Source organism: Rhodnius prolixus, unplaced genomic scaffold (genome assembly GCF_049639745.1).
Source record: "Rhodnius prolixus isolate KJV_2025 unplaced genomic scaffold, Rpr scaffold_4, whole genome shotgun sequence".
NCBI lineage: Eukaryota > Metazoa > Arthropoda > Insecta > Hemiptera > Reduviidae > Rhodnius > Rhodnius prolixus.
This window is the reverse complement of record NW_027411614.1, coordinates 31174981-31195780: the sequence shown is the minus strand read 5'-3', so window position 1 is coordinate 31195780 and position 20800 is coordinate 31174981. Positions and strand designations below refer to the sequence as shown.

At 32.2% G+C, this 20800-nt stretch overlaps 1 protein-coding gene across 5 annotated transcripts in view; it reads left to right on the top strand.

The window, feature by feature from the left end:
- LOC141455366 (uncharacterized) overlaps positions 1-20800 on the top strand; it is a 140811-nt gene that overhangs the window by 94154 nt on the left and 25857 nt on the right. For 3 of the 5 annotated variants that reach the window (XM_074130385.1, XM_074130388.1, XM_074130386.1), the window contains exons 3-8: positions 10209-10436; positions 14153-14422; positions 14667-14839; positions 15328-15429; positions 15906-16145; positions 16856-17016. In XM_074130385.1, coding sequence (XP_073986486.1) covers positions 10434-10436; positions 14153-14422; positions 14667-14839; positions 15328-15429; positions 15906-16145; positions 16856-17016 — 949 coding nt within the window. In that variant the 5' untranslated portion in view covers positions 10209-10433. Of the gene's footprint in view, positions 1-9217; positions 9303-10208; positions 10437-14152; positions 14423-14666; positions 14840-15327; positions 15430-15905; positions 16146-16855; positions 17017-20800 lie in introns of those variants that run through there. The other 2 variants (XM_074130389.1, XM_074130390.1) reach the window with 2 other exon arrangements.

The following is a 20800-nucleotide window of genomic DNA, read 5'->3' as shown; positions in this document are numbered from 1 at the left end:
TTTGTTCATAAACAAATACTTCTAAATGCTGTTTTATAATTTAAAATGAAAATCTAATTTTATAACAACAAAATAATTATAAGAAGAGCTCCAGAAAAAATAAAATAATTCAAGAAATGAAATCATTATGTTTAAAGGGTCAGCTAAAAAACATCCTACATTTTAAGCTTTAAAAAAATAGAACCTGTAAAATAGAACGTATAGAATTTTATTTTTTTTACAGATATTAAATACAAAGCAGTTAAAAAATATAAGCACCAAATGGTGACCGTATTTCCGATGTAAATCTGACGATTTTCAGAGACTGAAGATTTTAAGTAGTCCCAATAAAAGTAATTCTGAAAGTGTGGATGAATGTGAAGGCCACCTGACGACTGCATACGATGAGATTTGGAAACATGTCAGTTAATACGTCCATTGAATCTTCTTAAGGTGTCAGCCGTCACATTATTCTGTCCTGGATTTTGGAGTTCGTTAAGTTTTAGTTCAAGAATTTGACGAAGTATGTCGATATATATTCTGAGGCTACTTAAAATCTAAACTCTTCGAACATTGGTAAACTGAAAGTAGCAGTACACTAAGCAATTGCAATAGTATCGCCTTCAACGACTGCTCCATTAATGCAAGCTTTATGGGATCGGCTAAAAAAAAGTGCATCGAATGTGCATAAAATATGAGAAATTTTTCCCAGACCTTGTACATAATACACCACCACACATACTTTCATTATTACCAATACACTCTAAATTAAGCGCATATAAATAATTACAAATTAAATTTAAGCCAAAGAATATATTTAAGACGTTATTTCTCCACGATAACAATTTGTTGAAGAAACATAGGTTTACTTAATTATATGCTATAACTTCTCTGCTTGGCTATTAACTTCAAAAATCTTTGTTGGTATTTCCAGTTTGAAGAAAATAAGTTATCTGATAGCGTGACTTCACAGAAAGGTTCCTGGTATTTTGAAATGTTTGACCTCCAACGATTTCCATTAAATATGAAAAGCTAACAGAAGGAAGATTAGATGTTGATGCGCCTAAACAAAAAAAATAAAGAAGAAGTAGAAGTTATAATACCTACATAACCAATCGAGGTATATAATTATAAGCCATCGTCCAATAGTCATTAAAATACAACTAAATAAATATTATAGCAAGTTAACTCCAACTTAAATAGAAACAGTAGAACTTTTGTTCATATTTATTATTTGAACAAGAAGTGGAACTGTAGTGTCTTCATCAGCAATATATACCCACTAATTAAACTAATGGCAGACAAACTTTGACTATGATGAATGCAAATCTATGAGTAGGTAAAGAGAAAATGAACCACGCATGCAATAATTAACACTGATGGTTCGTTAAGTTTTGTAAATACGAAGCTGGATGATCCCAGACTCGGATAAAACCTATTATTTCTTTGAATCCATTCTAATTTCTTTCAAATATTTGCTGGTGAATCAGGTCATTGTTCTGCGAGCTTCAACCCAGAATCCTTTTAGTGTAAAATCCCTCTTAACGAACTTCTCTCGGAACCTTCATTTCAAAACAAGTGAAGCACTCATAGATTTTTTTTTTTTCTACATTCTCTAGTCCACCTATTATTTATTGCAAAGGTCGATATCCGATATTGACGATTTCGAAATAAGATATTTCTTTATCTCTGAGCTGCCCTATTAATGATAAGGCTTTCTTTTGATAAAGGAGGTGTTACAAGAACACTTTTGAAACCAAGTTATAAGTTTTCCAATAAATAATCCAGAATTTTTACTGGAAACTTCTTTTCCACTGTCATCTATATACCAATGGTTCTGGATCTGAGGAAAGCTCTCTGGAAGGTTTGCAATATTATGTTATAGCAACTAACTGACCTGGAACATCAAAAAAAATAACTTAACTTACCCATTTGTTTAATTGAATTCAATTTAAAATCAAATTATTATTTATTAGAATTTTGCACTAAAGAAAGTCATGCAAATGCTTTTGGTCAAATTTAGTTTTAATGTTTCTTATACACCTTTCTTAACGTCATTTTTTTGTTTTTAATTAAATTCATCTTTTATTTGATCTTCAACAGACTCTTTTCTTAGCAATTATTGATAAAAAAATATAAGATGAAGTCGCTAGGGGCTGGACAGACTTTTGTCAAATGATAAGTTTTACTGTGGATAAGTTTTCTTTTTCTACTATTTTTAACCCTACTTATATTATTCAAATAACAGTCATCACGCAGTACTATCGTGTCTCTAATATTAGCAAATAGTATTCTAGAGGTCATTTTAGTAGTTCTGTGCAAGTGTCAGGTGGTTAGCCACAGTCAAACTTGTGGATATAATATTACACGCTACAGCTTCATATCATCATCAGATGAATCTAATAGGGAAGCCGCAAATTGGGATTAACTTTATCAACATGTTTAATACAATTTCAATAAAGTATTTAATAATTTATTAAGATGAATATTAGGGAAGTAATTATTGAATAGTAGGCCCTTTTTAGAGAAAAACCAATGGTAAAGGAATACTGAATTCTATATTTCTTGAACAGAGAAGAAACTTGGGATCAGAAAGAGAGTAGCATCTTCTCCTCTTCCTTATATTGCAAAATTCTTCCAGAGATATTGCACGATAGAATATTTGTAGCCCTTTTTAATTGTTTCAAAATAAAATAAAACAAATTATTAAATTTAATGCAGCGTTTCCCAACCTTTTTTGGCTCGCGTACCACTTGGTAGTACATACATATATCATGCTAATTTGTACCACTTCGTAAAAATGATTGTATTACGATAAATTTGTTATTCAGTGTGTGTTATTTTATTATTATTATTATCTTCATTTGTATAGATATACAATGTACCTGCAACAAAGGAGTTCAAGTGCATGTTCACTTTATAAACTTTGTAAAGTGTAAGATCTTAGTTTTAACCATTTTTTTTTAAACAATTAAAAATTATTTTCTCTTCAAAATTATTAATTTATTTACAAAGTTCTTCTGTAGGATTATTATATTTGTGCCCAAATCTTCTAAATTAATTTCTTTTAAGCATTCAACTACCTGTAAGTACCAATTAAATTTAATGTTGCTTGGATAGAGCTTACTCATTACAATCAGTCTCTTTAAGCAGATTTTTACATAGTTATCAATTATCGTTTGTGTTTTTGGGCTTTGGAAAATACTCCATGAAAGACAATTTAAATCCTGTTAAATGTGCTATTATATTTTCTCGTATATCTTGAGACAGACTAACCTTATTACTGTACATATTAACAACTTTACTGTATAATATTATTAATTAAAATAAATTTTATGTATTATTGGTAAAAACGTTTCTGTGATATTTATATGGTTTGATTTTTTTTTTAATTTTTTATGTCCGCGATTATTGATTATTTTTCGCTTATCACCAACCAGCAACTCGCGTACCACTGGTTGGGAAACGCTGTTTAATGTAATACAAGACAACATTTAAAGTCAACAAAATTTCAAATACAAAATAAATGTGTAATCCCTTTTCATGGCTATAGATTTTTTTTTTTTATTCTAAATTAGTAGACAGTAACACAAAATTCTGTTTTCACATTAGTTGTACTAACAATAAAGAGAGAAAACTAACATCAAATAAAAAAACTACAGAGGGTAGCGGTCGAAAGGTAAACATGATGTAAGAGGTCTGTGGAGCAATGCTGAGGGACGTTTAAGATTGTTAGAGACAATTGACCTGCATAGTTGAAGAAGAACGAAGACAGAACTTGAAGGATGGAAGACAGAAACTCAAACGCAGGCCCTAAATGGGTTCAGCCTAGCCAATAGGCATAAAACATCCCTAAATAAGTAAGAGGTAAGTAATATTTAGTAAAAATATCCAACTCCGTAATAACATTTCAAGAGAACTTACAAAAGACACAAAAATAGAATGTCGCGAACATTTTTACACTCGACTAAAAACTACTCAGACCTGTTTGCAACAAATTTGATCAGCTAGTTTGTAAGAGATGTTTATGTCTCACTTTTTACTGTAATTTGAAATAAAATGTATATGACAGATAAGTGATGAACATTTTATATATTTTATGGAATATTCAATAACCAACTAAAACCTACCAAAATGTGTCTCATGAAAGATTAAACTGAGAATTTCCTCTCAAATTTTATATGACATTTTACATTTAAGCGCTCAGCTCTTATTTAATAGAATGAAAAATAAACCGAACATTCACATGTTCAAACTTCATGTGACTTTTACTAAAGAAAGGCACAATATTATTTACATTATTAGTAGATTTTTATTCTGCCTCTAATAAAGATTTTATTTTAATAAAGAGTTTCACCATTTTATATGAAACTTATATTCTGGAATATTGTCCTCCGGAATTGGTAATATACGCCCCCCATTTTTCGAGTGATGACACAATTCTCCAGTACCGCTTTATTTTGTCGTAAATTACACAATAATAAATTTTAATCAAATTCTGGACAGTCAGCTTTTAAAGAAAATCTTGTAAAAATGATTTGTTTTTGTTTTCCGGAGTATAAAAATTTCATGAATCGTAACTTAGATAATTCCAGTAAGAGAAGTGTTGTGAGAGTTTTTTTCAATTTTTTGTCCTTAAACTTTAATTTCAAATTTTAACTATAAAATTACTCATTTTTATATTAGGAAAATTTTAATGAAAACTACGAAACCGAAAAACAAGTAAACCTTTAAACTATTCCTCAAACATTGGAACGAAATTTGACTAGCGAAGAATGTATTTAATACCACTTTACAAATTTTGCATTCACCCTTCAGAATTTAAATTGCGTTTTAATTTAATACAACAATCTGTCTAATTAATATTGATCATAAAAACAAATCGTTACGCTTTTTATTTTATTTTTAAGTTTATTTTGTAATCTTTATTATAATTAATATATTATATAATCCTACTTAATATGACGTACATTTATTCGTTTAGTATTCAAAATCGTACCCCATAATATAAAACTTATTATAAATTTTATGTAATATACAAATGAATAATTAATTAAGCAATTTCGATTATTAATCACGGCTAAATTTGATTTCTTTTCATTAGATATGTAATTCAATAAATCTTACTTCAATTAAATAAAATTGTCTGCAGCAAAAGATATGTAAGTCTTACAGTCTATCCATTGTACATTCCGTTCCTGGTCCCTCCTCTATCGTAGTAAAATCACTCTTCATCTGACGTTCTAGAACCATGATTATTTCTGCATTACACAAATGTTTCCATCGATCCAGCAAGTCTTGGAACTATGAATGATTTCCAAGTTAGATGATTGATGACAAAAAAAAAACTACAGTAATTACTGCAAGGGAAAAGCAGATGTAGGCTTCTAACCTTGTTGTAATAACGTACCTCTTTCAGTCGAAATGGGCACCATACCTTACTAACTCCGTCTTGGAAGAAGTTCCAATTATTCCACACCCTACACATTCTTTCTTCCATCTCGTGATGAAGAAAAGTTTTTTTTATTCATAATTCTTCATGTCTCTGAACTACATTTTACAGGCAATTGCCGATACATTGATGCGCGATGCTGATTGCTTAAACATTGACAACTGCATGCTAGAAATTTTTAAAAAAGATTTTTTTAAGTAGACTTTATAGAAATGGTTCTTTAAAAGAGTGTGGAGTTTTGATTAATTTTAAAAGAACAACTTTAGGCCAATATTTCAAACGTTTCTCATCAGCGCTACCAAACTAAAAGAGAGAGTCTGGGCGATTTCAATAACAACATAACTTCATGTTATTCAAATATGAAATTGAAATTAATCATAATTAATGTGAAAACCATTTTAGAGTGTTTTATTTCCAACTGTAACTAAAACTAAATCTACTGTAAATAATGCTAACGATATAGTTTCAATAATTATAATTCAATCTCCAAACTTGAAACTACTTATGATATTTTTTCCTAAATTTTGAATACCTTAGGCTGTAACAGTTATCGCATATTATTCCATATTATTCTTTTAACGGAATAGCGTTGAAGTAAAAAAGTCTTTGTTAAAAGGATATGCAATAGTACATTAACTATAACATAATAATATTTCTGGGAAAATGTTGCACATTGAAGTGAAAGGCGTTTAGATCGATAATAGTGCGCGAAGGTTAAATAAAGACAGAACTGAGGGACAGAATTCAAAGTGATCTCCTTTGAAGAGCTGGATTAGTTTGCCTTTTTGGTAACCCACCTGCCATGATAAACTCCAGGTAGTTCACCCAGATGAGGGTACTGAAAATGACCCCATGTGAGTGCTTGACTAAGAACATAAAAGGCAATCACATCTAATCGTGCGTCTGGTATAAGTGGACACAAAAACTTCCGACATCCTTGTGCCCGATTTATACTGGGTTACAAAAAGTTGAATGGCGGTATTACTAACCGTAAAACAATACACAAAATTAATAATTGTATTACGATGCGAGTCTTATTCGTCTTTTTTTCTGAAATATTTTGTTTATGTACACACATTCATATGATGCAAGTTTTAACTCCTCTGCTTCCAAACCATTAGATTAGTGGCACTGTTGTAGACAAATGTAATAAGAGATCTTTCAGTAGGTATTTCAACCATGTACTATAATGGATATACTACAAATGGTCGGTAATTTTTAATTTTATTATAAATTACTTTGAGACCAGAGAAGATCATGTCGAGAAAACGACTGTAAGGTCAGACAGAGCTCGTAAAAAGTGAAGGTTATATTATGTATTAGATCTTTCAGGGGATGGTACAATAAGCCTCTTTTGCTGCAGTGGTTTTGGGATATGAGCCGCCCCATGTTTCAGTAATTGCATATAATATATGCAATCTAAGAAGTGATTTATGTATTATATCACTGGTTTTTAAATTGAATGTTTTGGTAATTGGATATTATTGGATAAAGGAATAAAAAGCTACAGTCCCACCTCTTCAAGCTTAAAAACTAATACAATTTTTTTTCATTATCAGTACAAATACATCGTAAAAGATCAATCTCAGTTTTTCAAATAATTTCAGGCCAATGACTATATTCTTTTCCTAAAATAAAGGCACTACAGATAATGAACAATGTAAACCTTAAAAGAAAATAAGTTAATAAATGATGCCGTCATGGTTATTGCAGGGGGAGATCTTCTCTGTGACAGCAATAGAACCTCTGATTGATGATGTGTATGTAGCTTTTGAGAAAAAGGAATTCTTATCTGCTACATATATGGATTGTCTAAAGCTTGACTTTTTTTTTGACATGAAGCTGCCAAATAAATACGGATTTTCAGTAAGCATTTGAATCCTAGTAGCCTCTACTTCAAAGCGCACATAAAAAAGTAGAAGAAAATATGAAAAATGGATTGATGATTCTTAAGAAATTAAAGAAATTTAGTATTCTTAATTATTTTAAAGAAATAAGATAATGAATTGGGATGCTTTATTATTATAACCATCATCTAGATGGTTTTTCAGAAGAAGCTCAAGATTAAGCATGTGTTTTGAACAAATATGTATAATAACTGAAATTTAAAGTTAAAGATGTCGGTACCTGAATACGCTACCAAGATTTTTTCAGTATATTATACTATAGTTTTTTGAAAGAGGAATTGTTGATGAATCCTTAAGGTAAGCTAGTGCAGAACGCCTTTTAAGCAATAATGCACTCCCACTCTGCTAATCTTTGTATCTCTACATGTTGTTTAAAATTAATTGATAGAAGGATAATAAAACCAGTAAAATAAGATTAAAATTTGTAATAAATACCTTGTGGGTCGCTCAGGAAAAATCCTCAAAAGGCGCTGATATTTATCACTTCAGGCTATTTAATGCACGCGCAGAGAGATAGAGCATAAAACAGTACTGCAGGTCTCATTCCGGTTTAAGTGCAAGTCTATTGCCTTTAGATTTTCTCTCTTAAGGGCTAACGGCCTGATGATGGATAGAGCTAAGAATACAGTGTCTAAGGCAGCGTAAGCCGGCAGTGAACTTGGATGGCATCCGGGAACCTATGAATATTTACACATATGAACTTTAATTGAAGTAAAACACTGAGAGGATAAATAAAGTGCTACGAAAAAGTAAGAGATAAAACAAAAAAGTTATTAACTGGAACAATTAGGTAAAACAATAATTCAATACTAGAAAACTAGGTATATTAACTATGCTAACAGATTATTTACATTATATGATAAAATAAAAGATGACTGACTTGTCAACTAAGTTAAGCAGGTAACTGATTTTCATGCATGAATGAAATGAGATTATACAATTACAAACTTCCAAGTTCCTAGTGAAGGGTAATCTGTATCAGTTGTTCTCATTCACTACGGTAGAGATTAAGTTTGCAAATCAGCAAAAAGTGAAGCGCTCTAATGAAATATTCATTAAGACATTACGCACATTCAAAATTAATGATATTAGTCAAATATATGCTAAAATTAACTCTTCGTAACCTACTTTTGTATTTTGTAACTTAACATAAATTATAAATTTTATTACTGCTTTTGGTATCTTAAAAATGTAAATAAGAGGAACTCATGTGGCAACTTGGCTTCACAATACAGCCATTAAAACTGGATAAACCAATTGAGACTTGAGTCATAAAATTTAACTTGAAAGCAAAAGGAAAGATAAATACGGGCAGTTGTCGTTGGGAAGAACGACCACCCTAAAATTGACAGCCACTGAAATCAAACTCTAGACGTTCGGCTTGAAGTTTTAAAAAAAGATTAAGTGAATAAGCCAGTGAGTAAACTCTCTTAAGCTGGAATACGCCTTTCTTTCTCAGTAAGCTTACAGCTAATATTGATTAGTTTTTAAATTTAAAATGGTACTTGAACTGCTGCACCGGACCGTAATGTTTACTTTACATTAAACTGATCTGAAAATGTACTTAAGGCAGGAACACTGAGTTAATTGTGGAATGCACTGAGCATTAAAGTGCAATATTAGAAGAGAGTGCATTTAGAAAGTTATTTCCATAAGTGCCCACATTTTTTAGCTTGTCATGCAACGTGAAGAAACTAAAGCTAGAAAATCAGCCAACATCAAGGGTCATTGGCGCATCGCTTTGTTCATCAATATATTTTTTTTCTGAATACAATGTACTCCGCTATTCTTTGAAGTAAAATTATTATTTATCGTGTCAGAGAGCGGTGTGGGGACGGCCGGCTCAGGTGGAGGAGTGGGGTATGAGGAGAACGAGTAGGGCCCGTGCCGTTGTGTGTGTGAGAGTGATCTCGTCGCTTGCGTAGCTCCTAATCCCACTACTCTACCGAGTCAGCTGATTACGTGTAAGAGAAAAGTATTAAGTTTTGTAAAAGAAAAGTATTATTTTTTATAAGAGAAAGGTATTATTTTTGAGTTGTGTTGCAATTAAAAGAGTTGATTTACGTTTAATTTATTTTATGATTGAGGATTTATTTTATGAGTTTATTTTATGTTTACTTATCACTTTTGTACAGTTTTGTTTTAGTTGTATGTGTTCTTTTCTTATTGTAAATAAATCGAATTAGTTTTCCTTAAATTAACATTTTGTGTTCACCCGTTTTATTCCTCCTTTCCCGCTCCCTTACAATCGCATAACTAGATTTATTTTTATTTTTAATTTGCTACCAAATTCATTCTGTTCTCATTTCCTCAACCAAAGAAGGTGGATAAAATGTTTAGATTTCTAATAAGTGAGATAAGGCACGGCTCAACTGTACTCTTGAACGTTATCCGAGTTTTATTGGACTTGAGTGTTCCTCTCACATTTATTGTCTACGTCTATTCGAGAAAATCAATAAAAGTAAACCTCGCAGCTTTGCAAATATTTATTCAAAATAATCTGTGTCAATATGAAGAAAGAATTGCTTTAGAAATTGGTTTTAAAAATTGCTATTTTAAGTTTATTTAAAATAAAACATTTATTTAAAACTAATACAGATTTTCTAAAGTAAAACTAAAAATATGTGGCCTAAAAAATGAGTTATTTTCGCTTACGTGCTCTAAAATGGATGAATTGCGACACAGATATTGGTAATTTACTTTTCTCATTTCTAATTCCTGTTGAAATTTTGTACTAAAACTCAATCTACTGGATAAATTTAGTTATCTAAGTATTAGATGAGACATTCATAAATTACGCAACATATTTTTTTTTTTAGATTTTAGAATATTTTAGAATCTATCTATACATTAACAAATTTTGCTTCCAGGCGAGTCCCAAGACCACCCGCTCGGCTGTCCTTGTCACATCGGCATCACCCGTATCACCGCCCCCGTCGCCGGCGCCGCCCCCCAAACTTGCTGATGACATCATAGCGACCGCCTCAACGGCCTTGCGACGCCTGCACTTTTCGAGGGCGTCCCGCAAGGCCAAGCTACAGTCGTCCCTGGAAAGCCAGAACACTTCTACAGACAGTGGCAACACTGTCATCACAATGGTATTTTTTTCTTTGAACAATTGTATTTTTAAGTCGTTCTTTTTTTTATATATAATAAACTTTAGCAACAATTATACCATTTAAAGGAAATCGACAAGTTTATTATATCTTTTTTTAAATGCATTAGATCATAACATAGAGTTTCCATTATGGAAAGAGATCTCATTCTCTTTAGAACATTAGGAGTGAAGACAATAATGGTAAGAATAAAGAGGCATCTATTTAGATCAAATAGAAGAAACTTCATAAATTAAAATTTTCAAATCTTCAAGGAGGTAATAAGTATACAAGGTCAAAATATAAAAGCAAGGATTCTTAATACATCAGATATAATAAACAGTTTTTTAGCAATAAAAGTTTATTCGTAATATCGTACCTTTATCTCGAAGATAATTATTTTCTTTGGAGGGATGAGTACACTAGCATTTTCTAACCTTATGTAATAATCAATGCAATGACGAACATAAGATGACGTAAAACTAGATGCCTAAATTTGTCTTTGTTTTACGTTAAAAAATATAATACGAATGTACAGACAACGATGCCCGTCATCAGACACTGAGCTAAATGAGGCTTCTAGGAATAGAAAGAGAAAATCTGAAAGGAATAAGCTGAACTCAGATCCGACACCCCCTCATCTTGAGCATTGCCTAACCACTGGGCTTGTTTAGTGCCTTTTTCTGATCTACTGTGGGAAGGGACCAAAAGATTCCAAATTGTTGGGCCGATTTTGCTATCCCAAAGTGCAGCAACAACTCATAACGAGTTGTTAGACCAAAAATCCGTCCTGGACTTGGACCAACCTGAAATTCGCAACATTTTAAACAAATTTGGAATGGATATAAAAGGGGAAAATTCATGAATTACAATTTTAAAATTTCCTTAAAAATATTTCAAATCAAATAGCATGAAATCTGGGGGGGCCCGTGGAAAAACCGAATCTTTGTTCTATATCTACCCTATCACGTCTCCCATTCTCATTCGAAAATTCTTCATCCGAGCTCATTCGTAAAGATGAATACTGAATTATTTGTTTAGTAAATCATTTTAACCGAAATTGATGTGATTAGAATGGAGTCCTCTTACTAAATGATGACTTTCTTAAAACATGTACTTTTCGGCCAAAATCTGCATTTAGCCTTCAAAATGATCGAGTAAGCTGCATTAAAATGAATTTTTCGTCACGCTGGAGCGAGAAGCCAAGCGCGTCGGGCTCCGCGTTAATGAGGGAAAGACGAAAGTGCTGGTGGCTAGGAGGAAGCCTCAGGTGCATCCCGCGACGTTTTACGTCTTTGGGGATTACGAGTTCGAGGTTGTCTCCAACTTCCCCTACCTGGGCTCTATCATTTCGGACATAGCCAACGAAAAAAAGTCAGAAGAAGGATAGCAGCGGGAAACAGAGCGTACTACGGTCTATATAAAATAATGAGGAGCAGCCTGGTCAACCGAGGAACAAAGATCCAGATGTATAAGACCTTGATAAGGCCTGTCGTGACCTACGCAAGCGAAACATGGACACTGAATAAGGCAGCTTGTGAGAGGATTGACAGGTTCGAGAGGCGAGTCCTAAGACGGATCTTTGGGCCGAAAAGGGAAAACCAGAGCTGGAAAAGAAGGCCAAATCAAGAGGTGTACGCCCTGTATGGGGAGCCAAGCATCACCGCGTTTGTGAAGGCCCAGCGGCTGAAATGGTATGGGCATGTATGCCGGATGTCCGAGGAAAGGATAGCATCAAAGGTGCTAAAAGGAAAGTGGCACGGCTCTCGCCCCCGGGGACGTCCGAAGACCAGGTGGGTGGACAATGTGAGAGCGGATATGAGAAAGATAGGTTTGAGGGCCCACCTGGTGAATGATAGGGTTGAGTGGTCTACCCGCATAGAGCAGGCCATGGACCGTCTCGGTCTGTAGTGCCCATAGAAGAAGAAGAAGAAGAAGAAGAAGAAAATGAATTTTTAGTTAAATATATCTGTAGAAGTTTCTCTGCCAAGCACTTTTAATGGCCCCTTAGCTTATTGGTTACAAACAGCAAAAACCTTTTTCTGCATTATTAGTAAAATTGAAACTAAAAATGCAATTACTGGTTAGTGAAAATAAGTTTCATTTTTTCGATAAAAATACTAATAATTAAATTAAAATAAATTTAATAGATCATTTAATTAGTAGATATAATTTAAAATTATAAGTTGCAATAGTATTTTAAATATTTTCTCTTCCTAGGAGCTTCTTACAGCTCACTGTCCGGTGATGGACAGTGTTGTCTGTAACGAGAGAACACTGTCCGGAGGCCGGCAGTGCACTGGAAAAAGCTCCGGGCGCTAATGACCTCAGCTGTTGATGCGCCAAAAAAAAAAAAATTTTAAATATGCGTAGCATTTTTAGAATTCTCTATTCTTCTATCTAACAAAATCTTCACTACATTTACTGGTCTAAAATCACAGTGCAGAGACTATTTCCATTAAAGCCTCGAAAGTGAAGAATATTTTTCTGAAGATACTCCTACTAAAAATAAATACTTGAGGAAAACTAATAGACTCCTTCCTTACCATAAAATTTACTGATAAATAGCAGCACATTTATTCAACAACAAGATTGTCCCAGTTTAAGTAAATAAACGTCAATAGAAATAAATAATTTGTAAAAAAATTAAATTAGAAGATATCTCAAAAACCCTTAGTTCTAATTTTTACGTTTCTTAAGCTCTTAAATTCAAATTCTTAAATTCTATTCTTAAATTCAATAACCTAGCCTAACTTACCTAACTTAGGTAGCCTTTACTTATAAGTTTACAGATTATCATCTCCAAAAAGAAGGTACATATATTAAGGATTGGAAGGAAATGTTTTAACACTCTTGTTTAGTCGCCCTCCCATCACGCTAAAAACGATTCGTGAATGAAATCTCTACTTTGTTCAACATTAAATAAATAAAGATTTTGTAATTCTCGCGTATGTAATCGCGTACAATCACAAATTTTATGTACACTGGAGTTATGGAAAACAGAATAGAGTTGAATTTAGGAAAACTGTCACTTTCGATTCCTTTCTCTTTGTCTGCCCACTCTCTGTGACAGAAGAGAGTCACATCCGGTCACCTTCCCATAAGATCTATGATCCTTGAGTTCAGTTTTCAAGACAAACAAAATAATATAGATTTACTTGTTTATTAACGCTATGGCTTAGTAGTGTCAAATTGCACAAGTACAACCACTGCATTGTAAATTATAATTTAATGTAATTTATAATTTATAAATTGTAATGTAAATTACAAGAGTGATGTACGGTGATTTTGGAGAGTTGGTACACTAATAAAGTTGAATTAATTCTCTACTGCTTGGGAACCGTTTCTTCAACTAATTGTGGAATTAATTTCTGGAATCATAGCTCCTTTACAACTTGCTGAATTTCTCTTGCATAACCGAATAGATATTAAATAATGAATGACTTTTGATTAGCCAATCCCTTGGGATGCAGATCACCCATAGACTTTAGTTACGTTTTGTACAAATTCTTCAGGTAACAAACATACTTTCTTGTAGCAAAAATGCATTAATAGGGTTTTAAATATCTGTGATTTTTTTTTTAGTTGAGTTGAAAATATGAGGAAATTCATATCCATTTAAGGCAGTGATGGTTGAAGCAATAAATTTAAAACATTATAGTTTATAAAGTACAAAATAAAGAATTATTTTATTCAGAGCAAATTACGTTATACGTCAGGTGACAGTTGACACGGACGACGAGATGCGAATTACCCCAAACTTACTGCTAGACGAGTTGGAACCAGTAGCGCCTCGAATAGTAGTACCTCCAAAGAGACTGAAGCTGCTCTCCAAACGTTACGCTAGGACCAATCTGGAAGAGGAGCGACCTCCACACGGCAGAGGTAGTTCTGGTTTCGCTGCCGAACAAATGACTATAGATTCTGAATATGAACAGTCAGTAGATCATTCAGGATCACCTCCGTTACCCGATTCACCTACATTAAAGGTGGGTTAAAGAGTTTATAAATCTTTCATAGTAATTATTATCCTAGTGCTTATTGAGTACCGCTTTGAACATGTAGGAAACAAATTTTTAGATAATTTCTACAGTTTTTAAATTACTAGATAAACTTTGTTCAAATATAGTATTTGAATCCTCTTTCTTCTTTAATCAAGTATCTTCCTAGCCAGAAACATTACCTCTCAAGCATTGCAATGTTCTGCTAGTCTTTCTTTTTTATTATAAACAGGTAACAGCTGATGAGATGCACAGAACCTGCATTGTGATAAGAGAGGCATCTATAGCAACTAGTTCTCCCCCTGAAGAATCAATATGCTTGTTGGACAAACGACAGGAAAATATGCGTCTTTTAGAAGTTGCCACTACATTAACAGAAGAACAACTCAATGAATTTGATATGAGGTGAATGTTAAGTTCAAAAAATTAATTACTCATGGGAAGGCTTGTGAATTCGTCTTATTTTCCTAACCTCGCTTGTGTGTTTTCATAGTTCTACATTATTAAAAAATAAAAAATAAAAAGTAATCAAGAACATGATTTAGATACATTAACATTCCTATGTTGATGATATCTGTGCAACTAAGTTAATAACTTTCTTGAAATCAATCTTGGTACACCCTCTTATTTTTATTAAAAAGGAATCTTACATAAATCTAACAACGTTGACAATTTGATAACAATTCGGAAATAAGGAGTTTTCTCTTTGCATCAAAATCTTTTAAATACAAAATCAAAGCATTAAAGCCATGTAATGTATCTCGTTAGAGCATTATGATGCCTTTTAGATCTTGATTAGACGCCTACCAATAGTCAAAGCAGTTCTTAATATTAATATATTAAACATTAAACATATTAATGGCTACTAATCAACAAGTTATTTTTGTTGACAGTCCATTGGATCATTGCAAGAATCAAAGTAAAGAGAACATTTATCCTGCAACTAAAGACTATAATTCCTCTTTGCCCAGAACACAAGTATTGAACACAGTGAAGTAAGTGTTCTGAAACTTTCTTACAATAGATGAAAAGTGATAGTTAGTCTCCAAGCTGCAAATAAGAATGTAAAAAATTTTTAGATTACGGAAAAGTTCCCTTTTATTTAGAATAAGGTAATAAATAGCATAAACCTCAGTTCATAAAACAATTGTCCAGTATATGTACACCAACATTGAATCAACCAACAATAACCATTCCACTTTAGATTGTACACTAAAGTAATAATATTTTTTAGATAATATTAATATTATTAGAAGAAATGTCAAATATCTTGAAACTTCTGGCAACAAAAAGTGATTTTTTTTTTATTATTATTTTTTGTGTAAAATCTATTTGTCATTGATTCCTGTTAAAAGATATTCAGACTTTGAACTCTCTATTAGATATAAAATCTTTGTTAAGTCAACTTTATTCATAAAGTTAATAGTTCATTTTTAGAACGCTATTAAAGCATGTTTGTAACATTCTGTAGGTATGGTTCGCCCCATCATAATAGATCACAGTCGGTACGGCCACGTTCGCGACCAAATTATTTGAGCCTTCCTCAAGCCAGAACAAGAGTGGCTAGTATGCCCAATACCGGTGCAGAAGAAACTTACTACAGATTAAGGCATTTCTCCATAACATGCAAAGGTGTGGTAAATAGAGGTGATTCATTAAGAGCACGAAGAACAAAATCTGGAAATAGTATTTCGTCGCAAGGTTCTGACAGGTAGGTGAGAAAAAGTTGGCTTATTAGCCTTTAAAGGCAACAGATTAAACTTTGTTCCAGTAAGTAATTATTTAAACCAAGAAGTTACTTCGGAGTTTAAGTTTGTAAAAGGTATTAAGGGAGGCTTCGTTATAATGAATTACTTCATCAATAAGCATTTAATTTCGTTATAAATTTCAAATTTAATAATTTGAGAACGTCAGTGTCATAGCACCATTAACATATCCATAAAATAATAGAAATTTACTTTTTCTAATTTGAGGTTAGGCGTTTCTTAATCAAATAAAAACCCAGGATAAAAATATAAAGTTTTTTCATGTTCAAACATTTCTTGAAACAATTAAATATACTATTTAGAAATTTCCTTCCATTTAACTTTTAAAAAGTATTAATTCTTCAATTATAATTACTTAATACTGGAAAATGTTATTGTTTCTAAAAAAAATATAAAATGAAAGGTTTTGCCTTGCTTCTTTCTTCTTTTATTTGTGTGTAAATTGTTGTTTGTGGGTAAAACTTGTACAAGGACAAATTTCATTTGACAAAACTGGCTTTTAAACATGTATGAGAAGTCCGCAGATTTTCGGATTTGAGAAAACAGTCGTTAAGTGAAAAAGTAAGGAATGTGGAAGCAAATAATAATATATAATTTTTAAAATTAGGGAATTATATATGTTATTTAATTAATGTTTTCCTTTTCACATATTTAGCACTGGACAGCAAACATCATCTAGGCAGTCTTCTTGCGTATCCTGTCCAACCTTGGCACCTCATAAAGTACTGATGTTAGGTTCAGCTGATGTGGGCAAAACTTCATTGATATCACAGTTCATGACATCTGAGTTTCTTCATGCATACGACAATTCCATTGGTAAGTCAATTCTGTTTTTTGAATTAAAAATAATAATAAATTAAATATGATCTTTCGAAAAGTTATCATTTAATGATGTGATTTACTGATTCTCGTTCACTAATTTGCAAATTCATTATAAACATTGGATATTTTATTAATATCCTACAAATGAATTAGAGACTCTTCACAAAGCCCTAAGTAACGTCAATAATTAAAATTAAGAAAGTTATTTCCTAAGTGGTTAGGGCATTGCTTTCCCACTTAGAACTCTTGGATTAGAGACCATTTGTAGATGTTTTTTCCCCTTAAAGCCTCCACTGTTCAGAGTCCGATGATGAACAGAATGGCCGCCTATACCGAGAGAAAATTGTGCGGAAGCCAGCAGAGCACTAAAAAGTCTCAAAAAACAAAACTTTCCTTTAAGTTTGTTTGGTTTTTTTTTTTTTTTTTAATGGCGCATCAACATCTATAATCATTGGTGCCCGGAGACAAATCAGGACATTACCCGTTACCGGGTAGTGAGCTGTAGTAGTCTCATAAGAAGAGAAAATCTAAGGGCTACACACCTGGAATTGCACCCGATACCTCAGCTTGTAAGGCCATCATGCATCCAACTAAGCTAATCTCTTCCCTAAATTTGATATTGTTTGGTTTATTTTGAAAGCACTTAATAAGTAATCAGCAACTGTAAAATTGGAATTTATTCAATCTGCACATACGAATTATCATCCAATTAATATTTTAATTTAAAGTTATGATAATTGTGTTCAAACAAAGAATAATCTATTCATAGGATCAATATGAGAGATTAAGTAAATGCTGACTTCAATTTTTAGCATGCTTTAGCTTAATTTTATTTAGTCACTTGGTACTGAATTTTGCAAACGAATTATCACAAAAGCTATTTGCATTTCACTTAAATCGCCATTCGTTCTTTGTTCTTTTCATTTCTCTAAAATTAATACATTGACAGAATAATTCATTCAGTGTACCTCTCTAGTTTTTATTTTTATTTATTTATATTTATGATTATGATGTACATATTGAAAATATAAAAGCTGCGATCTTGTGACATTTTGAAATTCTGCAAAGAAAGTTCTTTGAAGAGCTCCACAAGCAACAATAATCAATAATTGTAGTGAGGAAAGCCTACAGTTTTTACCTGAACGCACAAAAATTCTCGATATGGAACTTACTGAGAAGGTGAATTACATTTCTCTAGAGATTGTACTTCCAAAATGTAGATTGGAACGGAAGAAGGATGACCTAAGCCTGCACGAGCTGAGAGCTATAGCGCTGGAAACCCTGCATATCTATTATCCCAGTCAAGATCGTTTTTTTTTTTCGACTATACCGTCGTTTGTGTTACACCGTTTTACGTAGAATCGGCTTTAGGGTGTATATAATGATTCTTTTTTTTTTTTTATTAAAGCAGAAACTCTTCCGTTTCATAAATTTGGATAGAAAAATAGTAGCTATGAATCAGTAATGTGATGGTGCTGAACGGTTAAAAGCCTCCATGTTAGCAATATTGGCCGTTTAATAGCCATTAGTTGGATTTGGTGACGCAAATGAGAACTCTTGTTGGTTACCTGCCATACAAGGGATGGGATATTGTTTTTAAATGAAATTCCAGCCATTGTAGTAGAAGAGGCAATGAAAGAGCTAGCTAAACAGGTTATACCTTAAAACCATTTGAAGTGCGTAACAGGTCTGCTAGTCGACTCATCACTAGCCAATAAGAAATTTAAAGCCTCTCAAAAATGTCCAGCACTAGGAAATTAGTAGAAGATTTTCTGCAGCAGCCGCTACCGTATACGTTGCACCAAAAATAGCTATATTTAATTGCTATCTAACTCAGTGGTCGGCAACGTTTTTTATAAGTGGGCCATTTTTCAATTTGCTCACAAAAAGTTTTGCTGGTGGGTTACATCACTTCTATTTTAGATTACATATTATTTCAGAGTACAGAAAATTAAACAAAAAAATACAGATGGGATAATCCAATATATCTTAAATATGTAGATAATTACAAACTTATTATCATCAAATCTTAAATTATAACTTGAAAGAAATCATACAATGTTAGCAGAAAAGTACATGTTTTAAACATGTACTCGCTGCACAATAATAGAATTTCATTAAATTTTGCTACACATCACAATAAAGCATACTTTAATTCGTTGACAAGAATACCTACCGATCGTTCTAATTAAGTTTTGTTTACTGGGTCATTAAAATTTTCCCAGTGAGTCACTATGTGACCCGCGTAACATAGGTTGCCGACCACTGATCTTACTTCTGGAAAAGAAAGCTGCGAAGTCGTCTGCATCATATTGGCATAGTACATACTATCTTTTACTCTCTTTTGTAGGAACTCTCATGGACTTATGTTGTTCCTAGCATGGAGAAAATACGGCAGAGTCCAATTGGAGATAATTTAAATGCTCTCATTTAGATAGCTACTAATACTGGAATGCTGGACTAATATTAAAAAATTTAATGATTGAAAAGGCTGGTCTAATTAAGTGCTCATATTTTAAGCACTAGAAATATTTCACTCTAGATGCGGATAGAACTTAATTAACTTAAAAATTAACTTAAAGGAATAGTCTTGTGAAAATTATTTACAAATACAATTTTTCTCCAAAATTTCCAGTTTAATGCCAATAATTTAGAGCTTAGAACCACTCTTTAGCATTGTTGTTATCCTGACTGTAATTGAGAAGTTAGGTTTCTTCATTTTGTCGGAAACACCAAACCATAAAAACCTGCTTCAAATAACAGATAGGATTGTGCATATGTAGTGCTATAAACATAAAGCAACATTGATCTGTGGGTCAATAAAATGGTTGACTAGGATTATATAACATTGATTATCCTTAAGTCTTCTTAAAAGTGAAAATATAAAACTATAATCCTACAATCTTTCAAATTTAGAGATGATTTCTAGAATCAACTGCTTTCTAACATTTATAATAAATTTCTAGTTGTCATTTACAACACAGGCTTTGTTTTATTTACTTTTATATTTATCGTACTTTAATGCCACATTTCTCACGGAGGATCTAGGGTGCATAAAAGTTTGGTTTTATGAAGAGCTAGAAGCTAGTTGTAAGAACGTCTTTCGTTCAGATTTATGTTTGACCCTGTTAATAAAATATCAACATATCACATTTAGTTTATGACTGAATTACGACTAGCAGGAAATATTTGCAACTATCAGTCATAAATTCCCTTTCTTAATGTTAATGACTTGGAATAAATGCTTATGTTACCCATTTGATATGTTCATAATTATAGTCTAGAAAAAATTTTGAGAAGCTTCTGATAAATATATTTTTCCTCAATGTTATCATTTTTACTTTCTCTTACTTCCGAGTTGATATATTGCAATCATCTCATAAATAGTTCGAATACAAATTATTATTATATAATTTATATATCTTGATTGACTGATTGGTACGCTGTGTGTCTAGCAACCCGATCTATTTGGGCAGCACCCTTTGTTTTGCAAATATTTGCATTAAAATGTTTCTCTCTATTATATAAATTGTTTGCGAGTGAATGGGTATGCAAAGAATAGTCAAGATCTAAAAATCCAAAATGCTTAAACATTTTATTTTATTATTCATGTCTCTTTTGACACATACGTTTTGGCTGAAACCCGTCAATCATGTGCGACTATATGGATTTAATTTTTGATGGTTTTCTCAGAAATGATTCTTTAATGGCTTTCTTTGAACTTCAAAATACTAAAGCTATAAATGTCTATTAAAACTCTCCGGTAGAACAGTTGTAT